The sequence below is a fragment of the Lepidochelys olivacea genome (assembly GCF_965140295.1).
Source record: "Lepidochelys olivacea isolate rLepOli2 genome assembly, chromosome: 4".
Lineage (NCBI taxonomy): Eukaryota > Metazoa > Chordata > Testudines > Cheloniidae > Lepidochelys > Lepidochelys olivacea.
In genome coordinates, this window is record NC_140414.1 from 43,889,632 (window position 1) to 43,908,077 (window position 18,446).

Below are 18,446 nucleotides of genomic sequence, written 5' to 3' on the forward strand. Positions count from 1 at the left end.
TGCTCTTTGGTGGTGGCTAATTCTGCTAGGGTCAAGGGCAGCATGTCAAGGGGCATTCCCGTTTTGGGGGATAGTGGAGTTGGAGCACACACCCAGCAATCAGTCTGGTTTGTTAAAGTAGCAACATGGTGCGCAAGCAAAACAAAGGAGTTATGCTCCCGATATGCACCATTTGGAAATACCAATACAAAGAATAACAATGTTACCCAATTAATTATTACCAGAGTCTTCCCAACCCAGGGTCTCCAGTACCTGGGTGGGCCCATTTTAGCATTAAGGTGCCCGCTATTTGTGTCTTTTAAACAGTAGCTTTAGCCCGAGATCGTCACTAGATGAGGAGTCAGCAGGTTGGACGGTCCACTGTTCTGCTGACGAGGGGGCGGGTACTGCCTTCAGACGAGAGCGATGGATCCAGTTCTTCTGTCCCTCGATCTTTGCCGCTGTATGGGAGATCAGCAGGACGGTATAGGGTCCTTTCCACTTTTCTTGGAGAGGCTCGTCTTTCCAGGTGCGAACAAGCACGGAGTCACCGGGCTGTAAGGAGTGAACGGGAGAGTCCAAGGGGAGAGGCTGGGAATCCTTGGTATACCTGTGAAGAGACAAGAGAACAGCAGACAGGGAACACATATACTGTGACAAAAAACCATTACCCAACTCCCATTCCCCTGACAGAACCGGGGTGCCATTCATGGGCCATGCCCTTCCAAACATAATTTCAAAGGGACTGAGCCCTAATCTACCCTTTGGGAGAACGCGGGTACGGAGTAGGACGAGGGGCAAAGCATCAGGCCATCGCAGTGAGGCTTCTTGGCACACTTTTGAGAGATGCTGTTTAAGGGTCTGATTGGTACGCTCCACTACACCACTGGCTTGCGGTCTCCAGGGCGTATGGAGTTTCCAGGGGATCTGTAAGGCATGTGAGATGCTTTGAATGATTTTTGACGTGAAGTGTGTCCCGTTGTCAGATTCCATCCACAGGGGGAGTCCAAAGCGAGGAATGAGCTCCTTAACAAACTTGAGGGCCACTGTCCTGGCAGTGCAGTTACGGCATGGGAAGGCTTCTGGCCATCCGCTGAACCGATCCACTATAACAAGGAGATATTTGAACCCTTGGGTTCGGGGAAACTCAGTAAAGTCTATTTGCCACACTTGTCCGGGGCCCGGAGTGGGTTCTAGGGCAGCTGGTGGCACAGGATGTCCCGGTCGGGGGTTAGTCTTTTGGCAGACTAAGCAGTCCGCTTGTACCTGGGCAGCCAGGGGTCGGAGTCCGGAAGTGATAAAGTATTTTCCCATTAGTTGGATAAGTGCTTCCCTGCCAGCATGAGTGGTTTGATGTAGTTTCTGCAGCACTGGCCGGATTAGGCCCTTTGGTAAGAGGACCTTCCCTTCTGGGGAATGGAGCCATCCCTCCTTTTCCCGGAGACTGAGTTTGTCAGTTAGCTGTCTCTCCTCCCCAGAGTACTGAGGGGTTGGAAGCTCCCCTACTGATGGGATAAGGGCATGCATATGGGCGTTCTCAGCCTGAGGGGACGGCAGGGTGGCAGCATGCTTAGCCTCTCTATCTGCCCGGGCGTTACCTCTGGCCACATCTTGATCCTCCCTTTGATGGGCTTTACAGTGTACCACCGCCACTTCCGAGGGGAGTTGTACAGCTTCTAGGAGCTGGAGGATTTGGGGCCCGTACTTGACTGGGGAGCCTTGGGCTGTCAGCATTCCCCTTTGCTTCCCTAGGCCAGCAGGAGCATGCAGCACACCAAAAGCATACTTTGAATCAGTAAAAATGTTGACCCGCTTTCCTTTTGACAGTTCAAGTGCACGGGTCAGGGCTATTAGTTCGGCAAGCTGGGCAGAGGTCCCAGCAGGCAAACCTTCAGCTTCCACAGTGTCATGGAGGGTCACAACAGCATAACCCGCCCTCCTTTGCCCATCTATTACAGTACTGCTACCATCAGTGTACCACTCATAATCTGCATTTGGGAGAGGTACATCCTTTAAATCCGGACGGCTGGAGTACTGGACATCTATGATCTCTAAACAGTCATCTTTCTGTTCCTCTGTTTCTGGCAAGAGAGTGGCTGGGTTAAGGGAGGGGCAAGGCTGTAGGGTGACTTCAGAGTTCTCTAACAGCTTAGCCTGGTACCGAGCAATCCGAGCCTGGGTGAGCCAAAGCCCTCCCTTTGCATCCAATAAGGCTCGGACCATATGGGGAGTATAGATTTGCATAACCCCTCCCAATGTTAGCTTCTCGGCTTCCTCAAGCAATAGGGCAGTAGCTGCGACCGCCCGTAAACATGCCGGCCAACCCTTTGCAACCTGATCCAGTTGCTTAGAAAAATAAGCCACAGGACGCTTCCATGCTCCTAACAGCTGTGTAAGCACTCCTAGCGCCACCCCCCTTCGTTCATGTACATACAACTGAAACGGCTTAGAGAGATCTGGCAGGCCCAGAGCCGGGGCTTCCATCAATTTTCTTTTCAGGATTTTAAATGCCCTATCAGCCTCTGGGGTCCAATAGAAGGGGTCATGATCTGCTCCTTTTACACGGTCGTCCAGGGGTTTAGCCCACAGTCCAAACTCTGGGATCCATATCCTGCAAAAGCCTGCCATACCCAGAAATGCCCTGAGCCGCTTACGGTTACTTGGGGTAGGAACTTGACAGATAGCTTCCTTTCTTTTGCTTGAAAGCTGACGCTCCCCTTGCCTTAGCTGTAACCTGATCCCTCTCCACCTCAGACAACAGGGTTCTCAGGAGGACGTTACAATCATCCCAGTCCGGCTTGTGACTACTGAGGCACCCCTCAAAGACTGATATAAACCTGCTTGGGTTGGTGGAAAACTCTCCTGCCTGTGCTTTGAAAGCTGCTAAGTCTATTGGATTGAATGGCACATGGATGTAAACTTGCATAGTGGTAGCCTGACGTCCATCTGCCCCTGGGCAAGCCACAACAGTCTCGGTAAGCAAAGGATAGAGTCCCACCGAGGGGGCAATCTCTGTAACCCGAGGCATCCTACCCTTATAAGGTGGGGGTGTGGGGGCCGAAGGGGACACCGGCTCTGCCATTACAGTGGGGGTGGGGGTCTGGGGACTAACATTAGCTGCTACCGAACCAGTCGGAGTCAGATTACAGCGCTGTAAAATATCTGGTCGAGTACATAAAGTCAGAAACAAATGCGCATACATATGTTCATTCCATTTCCTTGTTCTCTGACAGAACAGGAGTAACTGAAGGATCGTGTTGTAATTAATTGACCCTCCTGGTGGCCACCACTCCTGGTCCTCTAGTTGATATTGAGGCCAGTCAACTGTACAGAATCGTTTTAATTGGCTCTTAGTCATCGGATCCGCACCAAATACCTTCCAGTTTGCTAGAATGCACTCTAGGGGCGTACACCGTGCCCTAACCTCTGAGCTCTGTCCCTGTCCCATACCTACAGGGTAACTCTGGGCGTCCCCAGGTTCCAACAGAGCATATAATCCGGATTTTAAAAGGATCCTACCTTATCCAAGGGACCGGTTCTTCACCGCCGTCCTGTAGCTGCTGCTCCCCCACGTCTAAGGGACCGGTTCTTCACCGCCGTCCACAACAGCTTCTCCACTATATGAGTGCGTTGCACCGTTGTGCCCTCTGGGGTCGATCAAATCGCGTCTCCTCCGAGGCCCCCGATGAACTCACCGGTGCGCGCTGGGCGTCGGTTCTTGTCGCAATCCTCGACCTCCAGGAGGGGTCCGGGCAAGGCTAAATTGCAGCGTCGTCGCCCACCCAGGGACGCCAAAAGCTGTTGCCGGCACCCAGTGCCGAGAGGCTGAACAACAGCTTGAGTGGTTCGTTACCCAGTGTGCTACACCCAATAATCACAACGGGGTGGAGAAGCAGAAAAGTTTATTTGCAGCTGCAAAAAGGTACAGGGAGAATAAAATCTCAAATCCTGCACAACAGAGCAGGAAGTTACACAGGCTTTTATACATCCTTTTTCCCAGCATACTTATCCAATAGCAAGCTGCTCCAAGTATCCATATAGCCAGCCAATCCAGTTCCCAGCTAGTTCCCTGATTCTCTGTATCATTTGTTAAACTATACATAAAGCTGCTTTATTCAGCATTGTTCTTCCATATCTGTCCTGTTTGGCCTTGCTTAGTTTCAGGCAGTCTGACTCTGCAACATACTGTTGCAGATTCTCAGCATAACTGCTGTGTGCGCCTCCAGGCGGGGGGGCCAAGGACACTTGGGCCTAGTACGCAGAGCTGCTGCGAGTGCCTCCAGGCACGAGGGGGGGCCAAGGACACCGGGGCCTAGTGCGAGGGGGCTTCATCGACACTCGTGGTCTTCCATCCCCTCGAGTTACCTAGTGGCCATGCCCCAGTGTTCCCAACACCCAGGTCCATTTCTGCAGAACTACTGCTTAGCCAGTCAGTCCCCATAGTGTAGCGGTGCATGGGATTCTTACATCCTAAGTGCAGAGTCCTGCACTTGTACTTGTTGAACCTCATTAGATTTCTTTTGGTCCAATCCTCCAATTTGTCTAGGTCACTCTGGACCCTATTCCTACTCTACAGCGTATCTACCTCTCCTCCCCCCAGCTTAGTGTCTTCCGCAAACTTGCTGAGGGTGCAATTCATCCCGTCATCCAGATCATAAATAAAGATGTTGAACAAAACCAGCCCCAGGACTAACCCCTGGGGCACTCCGCTTGATACTGGCTGCCAACTAGACATCCAGTCGTTGATCACTACCCGTTGAGCCCAACAATCTAGCCAGCTTTCTATCCACCCATCTTTATGTTGTACAATTCAAAGAGACAAACAGAAATTTCATAGATTAACACAAGAATGGAAGTGATTTTCTCTACTGTGGCATCACGGCTAAGTAATCCTGAGAAAAGCGAACTCTGCAGCCCAGATATTTAATCAGCTTCTGGGCAGCTCGCTACTAACCAACACATTGCTGCAAAATGGAACCTGAAAGGAAAAAAGGAAAAAGCAATCCCAAACATTTCTGAAGCCACTGATTTCTAAAAACCAATTCAAATCCAAATCAATTCAAACTCAAATCAAATGGATTTACATGACAACAGGTTCACTTTTCTTCATTCATAATGCACCCTGCTAACAATTTTTGACAAATTGGATAGATTTTTATCCAAAAGGTATAAACAAGTGATTTATCATTTCATTCCTCAAATAAAGTGTTGTGGATATAAGGATTTAAATTTTAACTTTCATTTATTTTAAGCAGACCCTTTAACATTCTGATTAAAAATAAACAAACAAAAAAAAACCCTTGCATTTGAACTTCTCACTTATCACCTTTTAATATCTTAAAAACCACTTGTAGAAATCTAGATTACCAACAGCCTGGCCTTATGGTAGAAAACTCAGGTTTTGATATTCTAATCTCCAATACTATTGTCCATTTCTAATTAGTCTCCAATTAAGGCCTTAATCCCACAAAACCCCTTAACTTTACAGCTGTCAGCAGTACTATCAAAGTGAGTGGAACTACTCAGAGAGTCTAAAGTTAAAGCACGTGCACTCCGTATTCCCTCACCAAAAACAGTGGCTTGGCCAAGTTGCAGCCATGTTGGTATTAGCTTCTTGCCAGCTCCTCCATCATATGCCCAGTCTCCTAGGGCAGGGGCCGCTTTCAAACTTGGTCCTAGCGGGCATCCCTCAGCTAAGAAAAAAATAAAAACAGTGGTGCTGCTCCCGACACAAGGACCTAGAAATGCGCTACTTTGCAAGAATAGGAGTAATGGAGTAGAATGGCTGTGATCAATCTGAAACGTACAAGAAACACACACGTGGGGGCTCCTCCTCCCTTTTACTTCTTATTCGTGGGGGAAAGACCCTTCCCTCAACACCTTCCCCTACCCATGCTCCTGTGCAGCCCCCACCCAGGGGCCTCACTACAGCTCCTCCGTCTTCGCTCTGCCCCCTGCCCTACTTTAGCTCTCTCCCGCCCAGGGTGCAGCCCCTGCCCAGCTCCCACCCCGGAGCGCTGTCTGTTCCCGGCAACGGGCTCAACCTTTTGCACAGCTCTCCCCTCCCAGGACGCTGCCCCCTGCCGCTGCCCAGCTCCCTCTCCAGCAGGCTGCTCCGTCTGCCCCCAGCGCAGGGGCGCCCACGCACCCAGCTCCCTGCCCTTCGCCCCGCCTCACCTCTGTCTCCCCCGTTCCCTGGTGCCGGGGGACACGGAAAGGGGCGAGCAACTGCTGCCTCGAGCTGCTGCACCGTTTACACGGGCTCCGGCTCCGGCTCCGGCCCCCCTCTCTCTCTCTCTCTCTCTACAGGAGTCCGCTGCAAGCCCTGAAGCGACCTTTAGGGCGGGTAGTAGCAGCCCCGGCAGGCCTATGATATCAATACAGTATAGCTCAGCCACACCCACTGCGCGGCCAGGGTGGGGAAACGGATAAACAACGCCGCCTCTGTTTGACAGCGGCCGTTGTAGGGGTTGCGGAGCGTGGGGCGACACATAATGGTGCTTGGGGCAGCATGCACTTTTGGCCTTCTTGCTGTATCAATACTTTGGTGTCACCTGTTAAGCAGCTTTTAAGGGAACGCTGCTCTACTGTTCCTATTCTTCTGCCTTTGCTCTCCAACCTAGTGCAGCGATGCAACCGTAGTGAGCCCTCCAAAGGTCCATTTCTCAATGTAAAACCATTGGGTTCCCTGAACCATAGGCTTCCTTTGTAACCTGGCTCCCCCTACCCTAGACCCCCCCAACCCAGAAACCTCTTCTCAGCCATGATCTCCTAGGTAGTGTTGCCGGCACCCAGTGCGGAGAGGCTGAACAACAGCTTGAGTGGTTCGTTACCCGGTGTGCTACACCCAATAATCACAAGGGGGTGGAGAAGCAGAAAAGTTTATTTGCAGCTGCAAAAAGGTACAGGGAGAATAAAATCTCAAATCCTGCACAACAGAGCAGGAAGTTACACAGGCTTTTATACATCCTTTTATCCAGCATACTTGTCCAATAGCAAGCTGCCCCAAGTATCCATATAGCGAGCCAATCCAGTTCCCAGCTAGTTCCCTGATTATCTGTATCATTTGTTAAGCTATACATAAAGCTGCTTTATTCAGCATTGTTCTTCCATATCTCCCCTGTTTGGCCTTGCTTAGTTTCAGGCAGTCTGACTCTGCAACATATTGTTGCAGATTCTCAGCATAACTGCTGTGTGTGCCTTAGCTGTAACCTGATCCCTCTCCACCTCAGACAACAGGGTTTTCAGGAGGATATTACAGTGGTCTCAATCGGCTTGTGACTACTGAGGCACCCCTCAAAGACTGAAATAAACCTGCTTGCATTCGTTGAGAATTCCCCAGTCTGTGTTTTAAAAGCTGCTAAGTCTATTGGATTGAACGGCACACGGGTGTAAACTTGCATAGTGGTAGCCTGACGTCCATCTGCCCCTGGGCAAGCCACAACAGTCTCGGTAAGCAAAGGATAGAGGGGGCAATCTCTATAACCCGAGGCATCCTACCCTTATACGGTGGGGGTGTGGGGGCCGAAGGGGACACCGGCTCTGCCATTACAGTGGGGGTGGGAGTCTGGGGACTAACATTAGCTGCTACCGAACCAGTCGGAGTCAGATTACAGTGCTGTAAAATATCTGGTCGAGTACATAAAGTCAGAAACAAATGCGCATACATATGTTCATTCCATTTACCCATTCACTGACAAAACAAAACTAATTGGAGGATCGTGTTGTAATTAATTGACCCTCCTGGTGGCCACCACTCCTGGTCCTCTAGTTGATATTGAGGCCAGTCAACTGTACAGAATCGTTTTAATTGGCTCTTAGTCATCGGATCCACACCAAATACCTTCCAGTTTGCTAGAATGCACTCTAGGGGCGTACACCGTGCCCTAACCTCTGAGCTCTGTCCCTGTCCCATACCTACAGGGTAACTCTGGGCGTCCCCAGGTTCCAACAGAGCATATAATCCGGATTTTAAAAGGTTCCTACCTTATCCAAAGGACCGGTTCTTCACCGTGGCCTGCAGCTGCTCCTCCCCCATGTCTAAGGGACCGGTTCTTCACCGCCGTCCACAACAGCTTCTCCACTATATGAGTGTGTTGCACCGTTGTGCCCTCTGGGGTCGATCAAATCGCGTCTCTTCCGAGGTCCCCGATGAACTCACCGGTGCGCGCTGGGCGTCGGTTCTCGCTGCAATCCTCGACCTCCAGGAGGGGCCCGGGCAAGGCTAAATTGCAGCCTCGTCGCCCACCCAGGGACGCCAAAAGCTGTTGCCGGCACCCAGTGCCGAGAGGCTGAACAACAGCTTGAGTGGTTCGTTACCCGGTGTGCTACACCCAATAATCACAACGGGGTGGAGAAGCAGAAAAGTTTATTTGCAGCTGCAAAAAGGTACAGGGAGAATAAAATCTCCAACAGAGCAGGAAGTTACACAGGCTTTTATACATCCTTTTTTTCCAGCACACTTGTCCAATAGCAAGCTGCCCCAAGTATCCATATAGCCAGCCAATCCAGTTCCCAGCTAGTTCCCTGATTATCTGTATCATTTGTTAAACTATACATAAAGCTGCTTTATTCAGCATTGTTCTTCCATATCTCCCCTGTTTGGCCTTGCTTAGTTTCAGGCAGTCTGACTCTGCAACATATTGTTGCAGATTCTCAGCATAACTGCTGTGTGTGCCTCCAGGTGGGGGGGAGGGAGGGGAAGGACACTTTGGCCTAGTACGCAGAGCTGCTGCGAGTGCCTCCAGGCAGGAGGGGGGGGGGGCAAGGACACCGGGGCCTAGTGCGAGGGGGCTTCATCGACACTCGTGGTCTTCCATCCCCTCGAGTTACCTAGTGGCCATGCCCCAGTGTTCCCAACAGTAGCCTCTCTCAGCCTCTTTCCACTTATCTCCACCAGCCCCCCACTCGCTCCGCCTCTCTCTCCACCCGCCTGAAATCATTAAAGGGTGAAACAGAGAGATTATAAAAACCAACAAGGAGTCCTCATGGGATTTTAAAGACTAACAGGTTTATTTGGACATAAACGTTCCTGGGTAGAAAAAACACTTCTTCAGATGTTTTTGTGGATACAAACTAACACGGCTACCCCCGATACTTGACACCAGGCACAGGGATTATAATTTCACTTTAAGTGCAAATTTCAATGCAACCTTAAATATAGTATCACCAAGAATACCTGCATAATGTTCCACCCCTAACAAAATAAGTAACCTGGCCTGCTATTGCCTGGGACATTTAATAACTTCTGAAATGAGAATTAATTATATAAAGTTATGGTCAGGGCATTAGATCTCCACTAGAGAAATACAGTGAAATAGGCTTTATCTCTTTCCCTTTTCATGGATTATTATTTATTATTATTTTGTTTTATTTTATTATTGGTAGGAAGTGGAAAAAATGTTAGAAAAAGGTTGAAGCCCTCTTCAACATGTATGTTTTCAAATTGTCGTAGTTCAGGAACCTATTTAGTTCACTTCAGATTGATAGAACAATTCTACCTCAGCCCCTCATCTAAATTTAGTATATTTCTGATGCTAACATGATCTTCTATGTGTATTTTAGAGGGAAGGCTAAAATTATGATTGAAAATCAGTTCAAACCTTAACTATAAAGTGAATTCTGCAAATGTAAAATGAACATTCAGGAGTACAAGCTTCCTTTTTTTTTCTTTTCTTTTTTTATTCCTAGTTTGTTTGGGCTTTTTTTTTGTTTGATTGTTTGGTTTTGTTTGTTTGTTGTTTTTTAATAAGGATTTCCCCCCAACTGATTGTCCCTTAAAGGAAAAATAAACAAACCAATACATTTTCCTAAATAGTCCCTGGCATCAAATCAAGTCCTAATATGCTGCTTGTTAACCCTGCCTCCTAACACCTGTGCTGCTTAGCCTCTTTAAAAGGCTTGCATTCTGGTATTGTTTAAGTAGCATTTTATCCCCCTTTTCCCCCCAGTGTTAGTGCAGGTAAGGCCTCTTACAAGTGTAGAAAAGGAAGTGGCAAATTTATTTTTAAAGACTTCTATAAAGCTTAACAACTCTTTCTTAAAGTAGGACCCTGGTGTGAGAAAGAAGATCATTCCTCAGGGAAAGAAACGTGAAAGTTTGCTGATTAGTAGCAAAGGAGCAGAGGTAAGAAAAACCAGAAATCACATTAGCTACCAACTGCTCTCAGGTTATTAGGTCCTCTTTAATTTTTTTTCCCTTATGGACTGTTGGTCACTTCATTATAGTAACATCTCTAAATACCTGCAGATCTAGCTTATTTAGAATAAAACACATTTTTGGTGTCTACCTGTGGGTCCTGGGTGTCCTTGCCATCAATTTAAACAGACACTGATACAATACCAGGGAAGCTATATGCTGATTTTACTGTGAGTTTTGTGGTATTATGAGGGATGGTCACTTGATCATGGCTTTCTCTCTTCTTAAAAAGTAAGTTTCTAGATCTCAGGGGTCTGAGAAAAGACTGAAGATGTTTTGAGCCTTTAAGGTTTTACCAGTAGTAAAGGAGATAAGTTGTTTCTGGTAATATCCTGTGCAGTTGATAACCTGTGTTAATGGCCAATAATATAAAGAAACCACATGGGAACAGCTGAGTTGTACATAACCATACTCCCCATGTATATGCCTGCAAGGCTGAGACAGGCTGTAAGTCTAGCTTGTTTCTAAAACATAAAAAAGTGAGCCATACGAGGGGGCTCACAGGATAGTGCATAGGAAGGAAAATAATATACTAGTAGAGTGATAGTTTACAAAAATCCTGTATTATTTCTTTGTTCTGGCTGTGTATGTAGTTTAGGAATAGATATCTTAAATAAAAAGAAGGGAGAGGAGACATGAGGGATAGGGCAGGGGAGAAGAGGTAGGAAAGGAAGGGAGGCTGGTGGAGTGAGAATGAGGGTGGTTGTTGAAGTAACATAATCAGAAGAGAATATCTAGAGTAAAACTATAAAAAGCAGCTTGAAGGCATTTTCAGCAGGGACTGTCTAAGACTCCTGAGCCTCTTGCTACCAGCTTGAAGTTTGTTTGTGGGGTATGGTAGGGGTTTTTCCCTTCCCCTGACCTTTGGAGATGCCTTACACACACAGAGGGTGTACATGTACCTACACACAATATGCCCTCTTTTCTCTTCTCCCCATCCTGCATGTGCCCTAGAGAGCGGGTGAGGATACCTCCTTCCTTTTGAAACCCTCTAAAGAGCACTGAAGTATTTCCTAGTCCAAGGTGGACTAATGAGAGGAGTAAGGCAAAGAATGATTTTTTTTCCTCTTTTGGCTTTCTGGCAGTTCTGAGAAGGTAATGGGTTTTTTTTTTAAAACCCAAAACAACACACTGACTCTGCTCTCCACAGATGCAAATTAATGTCTTGATAGTCTCTGGATATCTATCTATATTGTACAACTTATTTTAATGTGATTGACTGTCTTTGTTCAGGGCACTTGATGATCAAAAATAGTTGGAGTTATTGTGGGATGGGACCGACAGAGCTGGTGCTAACCCATTGGAAGCCTCAAGCAGAAATATTCCCCTTCTCCAAACAAATAACTAAGGAAGTTGTTCGAATAAATGAATGGGGGGCGGGGGGCCCCTTGAGCTGCTTGGGGCCCTAAGCAATTGCTTTGTCTGCTTATGCCTAGCACCGGCTCTAGGGATTGACATTGACAAGATTTTATTTAGTTCTTACAGTGACAGAAATGGCTTCTGTAACTGAATGAGTTTCAGGATAGAGATTAAACTTTAACTGGTAATGCTGAAAACCAAGTAAGGCACTAATACCATACCTACTTTTTAATGATGGTTCCTCATTAAGCTGCAGTACTCTACATCTCCTTGGTAGGGTTGTCATAACTCAATGAGTATCTTCAATAATAAATTTGTAAGGTTGAATCTTATTATAGCTAAATGTAACACTTACCTGAGACCACATAGCTTAGTCTTGTACTAAAACTTCCATAGGGCTGCCCTGGGTAAGCCAATGTGTCTGAGCTTCCCATGAAGAATTGTGTTCATGAACAGTTGCTTTTTTCTGAATTACTGTTAATGTGAGGAGTTATAATTTGGCCTAGACACTTGGCCGAGACACTTTTTTTTTTAAAAAAACTGGCATCAAATGGCCATCTTTCATTTTATAGCACAGCTGTAGTAATGCTATCTAAAGGAAATGAATAGTCAGTTAACCATAGGGTCTTGTAAAAATTCACCTTACTTATAATTTTGTTTTTCTTGCATATTTGTGAACAGTAAATTGCTTCTGAGGAAACATCTCAAATTCATTAATCAGCTTGCTGAGTTAATGTACTGACATACTAAAAATAGTCTTCCCATGGGAAAACTACTTTAAACGGGTCTGTCTTTTTTTTATTATTAAAGCACCACTGCTTAAATGGAGCAGCTGTCAACTTCTTGTTAATTTCTACTCCTTTTTCCTTGGGGGGGAAAAATTATTGCCCTGCTGTATAAAATCCTTAAAAAGCACCCACTTTCAGGACAGCTTGAAACTTCAAGGATCATAGACTGGACTCTTCTGGTAACCTCTACCTGCTTACTGCTTCTAGTATAAGATTGCTAGAAAGTTTAGCGTCTCTCATGTATGATAAATAAGAGAACAGGGACTAGAACCTGGTGGTGGCAGTGGCACTCTTCCAAAAGCTCTGATCCTAAATAGCGCCCACTCTGCTGGGTGCTGGACAAACACAAATAGAAATATGCAGCTCTTGATTTGGAGAGCAGATGCTCTTGAGACAGGATGCACTGAGTGAATATTTAATAAAATTAACAAAAATTACCTAAGAGAGAGGACATTTTCTTGAAACATCCCCCTCGCCCCCACCAAAACCCTCCGTCCCCTTGTTTCAAAATTTGAGGTACCCGTTGTCCTCTAGAAATAAAGGTGTGAACATCTGTTTACATGAGGTAGCTATTTCTACCACTTGGTGGCTCATTTGTTGTCATTGATGGCTAGATTGTTAAACTTCTTATGGGTGTTGCATCAGAAGTGGGCCTTGAGGAATTTGAAGGAAAGGGTAGGGTTTTTATATCCATTCAAGAGGGGAATAAGAGCTGGGGAACCGGTGTGCCATAAATATAAAGGGAAGGGTAAACCCCTTTGAAATCCCTCCTGGCCAGGGGAAAGCTCCTCTCACCTGTAAAGGTTAAGAAGCTAAAGGTAACCTTGCTGGCACCTGACCAAAATGACCAATGAGGAGACAAGATACTTTCAAAAGCTGGGAGGAGGGAGAGAAACAAAGGGTCTGTGTGTCTGTCTTTGCCGGGGATAGACCAGGAATGGAGTCTTAGAACTTTTAGTAAGTAATCTAGCTAGGTACATGTTAGATTATGATTTCTTTAAATGGCTGAGAAAAGAATTGTGCTGAATAGAATAACTATTTCTGTCTGTATCTTTTTTGTAACTTAAGGTTTTGCCTAGAGGGGTTCTCTATGTTTTTGAATCTAATTACCCTGTAAGATATCTACCATCCTGATTTTACAGGGGGGATTTCTTTATTTCTATTTACTTCTATTTTTTATTAAAAGTCGTCTTGTAAAAAACTGAATGCTTTTTCATTGCTCTCAGATCCAAGGGTTTGGGTCTGTGGTCACCTATGCAAATTGGTGAGGCTTTTTATCCAACATTTCCCAGGAAAGGGGGGGGTGCAAGTGTTGGGAGGATTGTTCATTGTTCTTAAGATCCAAGGGTCTGGGTCTGTAGTCACCTAGGCAAATTGGTGAGGCTTTTTACCAAACCTTGTCCAGGAAGTGGGGTGCAAGGTTTTGGGAAGTATTTTGGGGGGGAAAGACGCATCCAAACAGCTCTTCCCCAGTAACCAGTATTAGTTTGGTGGTGGTAGTGGCAAGTCCAAGGACAACGGGTGGAATATATTGTACCTTGGGGAAGTTTTGACCTAAGCTGGTAAAGATAAGCTTAGGAGGTTTTTCATGCAGGTCCCCACATCTGTACCCTAGAGTTCAGAGTGGGGGAGGAACCTTGACACGGTGAATGGACCTAAGGGCTTTCAAAGCTTGCAGAGTGGGGTAGAGGCAACATGATATGTACAGAGGGGCACAGTTGTGAAGAGCTTTGAAATCAAAGACAAGCTCAAATTTGATGGGGATGGAAAAGGGGAGCTAGTTGAGGTTAGTGTGACTTGGTCAGAACGCTAGGCAGCAAAAAGTGTCTTGGCCGATGTCTGCTATGGTTCAGAAGAGGGCTCTGATTGTCATTCACGATTATCATGGAGAATTAGGAAGCTGCACTCCTCTGTATAACAGAGATGGGGCCTGAACAAGCGTTTTAGTGGCATAGACAGTCTCTTTAAGGCTCTTCAGGAGGAAGAAGTGACAGGAGTAGCACATAAGCTGGATGTGAGGTTGGGGGGGGGGAGATAGGAATAACATACATGGTAGTGGTCCCACAGGCTAGGGCATTGGGATAAACTGTTCAAAGGAAGATATTCCATAAGTGACAGTCTACCACGGGGTTCTTCCTCAGTATATCTAGTACTGACTGATGGATGGGATGCTGGACTAGAAGGACCACTGGCTTCATCAAGCATGACCATTTTTACTTTCCTATGGAAGTTTTTTTTTTAAGGAAAGACAACTTTGGGATCCGTACATGGGGATCTTTTTCTAAAGAAGCATCATGGGCAAAACTGACACACTTTCTTTCTTTTCAGACTGCACTTCTTCACCCACAATTGAGAGCCATGGCCACTTGGAAATCCTACATTGACCACCTGATGGCTGATGGGACATGCCAGGATGCTGCCATTGTTGGTTACAAGGATGTTCCTTCTGTGTGGGCTGCTGTCCCTGGCAAGATCTTTGTGGGCATCTCTCCTGTGGAGATGAATGTGTTACTGGGGAAGGATCGCTCTCTGCTATTAGTCAATGGACTGACGCTGGGAGGCCAGAAGTGCTCAGTGATCAGAGACAATCTGATGGATGGAGAGTTCACCATAGATCTGAGAACAAAGAGCATTAAAGGAGAACCCACTTTCAACATTACAGTCTCCCAAACAGCCAGAACTTTGGTTGTGCTAATGGGCAAAGAAGGAACCCATGGAGGAAATGTTAACTCGAAATGTTTTGAGATGGCTTGCTACTTAAGAAGTGCAGGGTATTGATGCTCCAGCTGTCCACTGTGGTTCTACTGATGAAGAGAATGCAACCCTTATCTTGCACAAAGGAAAATAGATCTTTCTGCTGCGAATTCTTGCTTTACCAGTTGGCTTTTCAAAACTAGTGTGTAATATGAAAATGGGAAAAATTAAAATAAATGCTATGGTGGCTTGTTACAAATGGGGAAGAGATGAGTAGTGTTCCCAAACTAGTGGGGTCACAAATGTAATAGCTAGAGCTGGCTGGCTTCTCAGATCCAAACACCTTGAGACGATGAATCAGGTTAATTCAAGCAAACTTTTGGTCAAATTGCAGGGAGGTTCTATTAGAAGTCTGCCTGGTTCCCTTCCAGCTTGCCTCATGGGCTTCTGGAGAGTCTGGACTTCCAGTGATCCTGGGCCAGGACTGCCCATCAGACAGGAACATCAGGGTCCACACCTCTCCAGCAGCCTTGCCATGTCAGCTGTCTGGGGTTTCTAGAGTCTGTGGCTCCAAAACAGGCCTGCCAATGCAGGGCTTCCAAAATCTAGACTCCAAGTAGTTCAGCAGGCAGCCTGGGAACTCTGGATCAAGCCTGGACTCCTGGGGCATTCAGGCTTCCTGGTGTCCAGTCAGGAGGCTGGAGGACCTGGGATGGGCTACAAGTGTGTGATGTGGGGGCATCCCTGCCAGCTGTCTGAAAGCTCTGGGATCCCCAGCCCTGGAGTATCCTGAATGGTACAGTTATTCCAGAGCTGCAAACCCTGGAAGGCCAGAAAACTGCTAAGCAAACGGTGGGTGGGTGGGGGTTTTTTTGGTGTGTAGCTTTTTTTTGTTTGGATTTCCACTCTGAGAGAAAGCTGAAAGACCAATTTAGTGCTAAATAAGAACAAAAACAAATGTTGACACCCTGTTTCTCACAAGCCAGGAATCCTGAGTTTCAGCAAATTCTAGTACATAATCCTTTCTCAGTAAAATTACTCTGGGGCTGCTAGACATACAGGTATTTCTAATTTTAAACTTAAATGCATGCAGAATTCATGTTTACATTTCCTTTTCTTTGAATGGTGGCTAGTCTTCTGTGACGTTCCACATTCATGCTATTGGAGAGAACGCTGCCAAATGGTATACGCTTAATACTAGATTATCATGAAGGAATTGGAAAAGGGGAAACATCCCTGTGGAACCTCACAAGAAAAACTCACTGGATCTGTTGGGCCAGTACTTATCTATTATTGCAAAAGACAGAAATATGACAACTAAAATTATTACTGAAGTTTGGGGAGTGGAAGAGTGAAGTAGTAAATAGAGGTAGAGAGAGCTCTACTAAAACAGTATCAAATTGTCAACTAAAACGAAGCTTTTGTCAAAACTGGTAATGTTCAGTGGAAGATTTCTTAGGTCCAGAATGAAACTTCTACTCAAATGAGAGAGGACTGAGAGACCAACATCCTCCCCCGCACCCACCCCCACAATTAGCCAATAGCCTGGTGGTAAGGATACACATCTTGGACAGGGGTTTCCCCCATGTTCACACATCTGCTTTGCCATTCTTCTGTGTGCCTAAACTATCAATTCATGGCTGGTCTGGGGTGGGTCACTGTTCAATGGATCAAGTGAAAAGGCCTCTTCTCCTAATGTAGGAGAAGAATCTCAAGTGGGTTTTTTGTTTTTTGGCAGGACTAGGAATTTTTTTTTTTTTTTAGTCAGCCCTAGTAGATGATGATGACGACAGGACAATTGAGAGTTATTAAGATGAGCTCCTATGAACATGCACTCAATACAGCTAAATAAAAGGTCAGTCAAGGAACAAAGGAGGTATATCACACTTACAGGGTGGAGGACTATCTTGGAAAGTACTAACCAGGCAAGGACAAGGAAAGCATGGTGGATACCAAACAGAACATGCAATGTAACCTCTAAGAGTAGATGTAATGCTTGGAAATAGAGGTAGTATTACTGTACAGCATTAGTGATTTCATAAAGGAATACCATGGCCAGTTCTGGTGATTAAGGAATTCCTTATGAAGTTCTCTGGCCTGTGTTACACAGGAAGGACTAGATCATTATGGTTCCTTTTAGCTGTTACGTAAGAATAATACATTTATTTCACTACCACTAAAGTGCAGAAACAGGACACTTAGTTATTGGAGGGGGTTTCTACCAAATTTTCAGACAAACTGTCAAAGTTCCTTTTATAAAGCAGTGCTAGGCTTGCCTGTCCATTAACAAGAGTTAAAGCTTTCTTCCTCAAACTAGTGAAATCTCACCAGTTATCTCCAAGTTTTCCTAGTCTAGGTAAAAGATGGTGGTGGTTTTTTGTTTTTGTTTTTTTTTTTTGCGCATAAGCATTGACCTATATAGTCCCCCTGCCACTCCACTTCCTGCTCCTATGGGGGTAGGTCACACCCCCAAGCTGAGCTGCAGCAGGAAGTCACTGCCTGGTTCTATAGTCCTTAAAGGGGCACATACCTTTTCCAGCAAGCCAGACAATGGGCTCCCATTGCTTAATGTGTAGTGAGGTCACCTGTAGACCACTTCAGGCTAGCAAGCTTGTTTTGTTTTGTTTGTTTTTTTATATGTGCATAAATCAGATTCAATTCAAGAAGAACAACTTTCAACAGCAAAATAATGATTGGGAGTGTGGGGGGAGAGATTGTATTAGCATTCCCATGGACCAGGATGCACAGAAGGTGCATAACATGGTGCAATAGAGTATGACTTTTGAGCTATCCTAACCTTGGTGTAGTCATTAATGTTTTGTATAATCTTGCTTGGGCTAGATCCCATGATATTTGGAACCTTCTTTGCATTTTATCGCACCCATAAGGGACTGAAACACACTAATGTGGGTCTCTGCATCAACACTGCTAGCCTCTGTCAACATACAAAGGAGCAGGTACAGAATGTAACACTTACCTTACAGCTCAGATCACAGTATTGTAGGTCTTTCTTTTCCACTAATGCAGGAGAGGAGACTAGTCCATAATTTGCAAACTGGCATTTGCACTGACTACTGTTCAGCGGCCAGTCCCCCAACAAGGGGGCCCTACTGGCTTTGCAGGAATATATCGTGGCATCACAACATCCAAACATGGAATGAATAGTGCTAAAGTTGGACTTGCTTTGTGAGGTATAAAAGCTAATTAGACAAAAATACTCCTTTGCTAGAGACTTCTAAAATCTTGCTGAAGAATGGCATTTTGATAGCTTATTGGAGGAACTATATTTTTTTGAGATAAATCTGACTCAAGTGGATTAAAAGGAAAATTATGTAAATTATATAACTTTAAAGATAATTCCTTTCACTAGTAAAGGTGCCTACTAAGCTCTAAAATCATGTGTGTTTATTTTTTAACTGTGGGGGGAA

The 18,446-nt window shown here is 45.8% G+C and overlaps 2 protein-coding genes across 2 annotated transcripts; one reads left to right on the forward strand and one right to left on the reverse strand.

The window, feature by feature from the left end:
• Positions 1 to 278: 278 nt before the first annotated feature.
• On the reverse strand, positions 279 to 6,215 carry LOC311519774 (uncharacterized protein). The gene is made up of 2 exons (XM_084626676.1): positions 6,157 to 6,215; positions 279 to 3,891 (listed from the first exon to the last, which is right to left on the reverse strand). Exon 2 carries the CDS (start codon positions 2,605 to 2,607, stop codon positions 286 to 288), a length of 2,322 nt encoding a protein of 773 aa, XP_084482802.1. The 5' UTR covers positions 2,608 to 3,891; positions 6,157 to 6,215; the 3' UTR covers positions 279 to 285.
• An 8,467-nt stretch (positions 6,216 to 14,682) lies between these two features.
• LOC311519408 (profilin-1-like) lies at positions 14,683 to 15,102 on the forward strand (the record flags this gene model as incomplete). The annotated part of the gene is made up of 1 exon (XM_084625867.1): positions 14,683 to 15,102. The coding sequence occupies one exon, from the start codon at positions 14,683 to 14,685 to the stop codon at positions 15,100 to 15,102; it is 420 nt and encodes a 139-aa protein (XP_084481993.1).
• Positions 15,103 to 18,446: the final 3,344 nt, after the last annotated feature.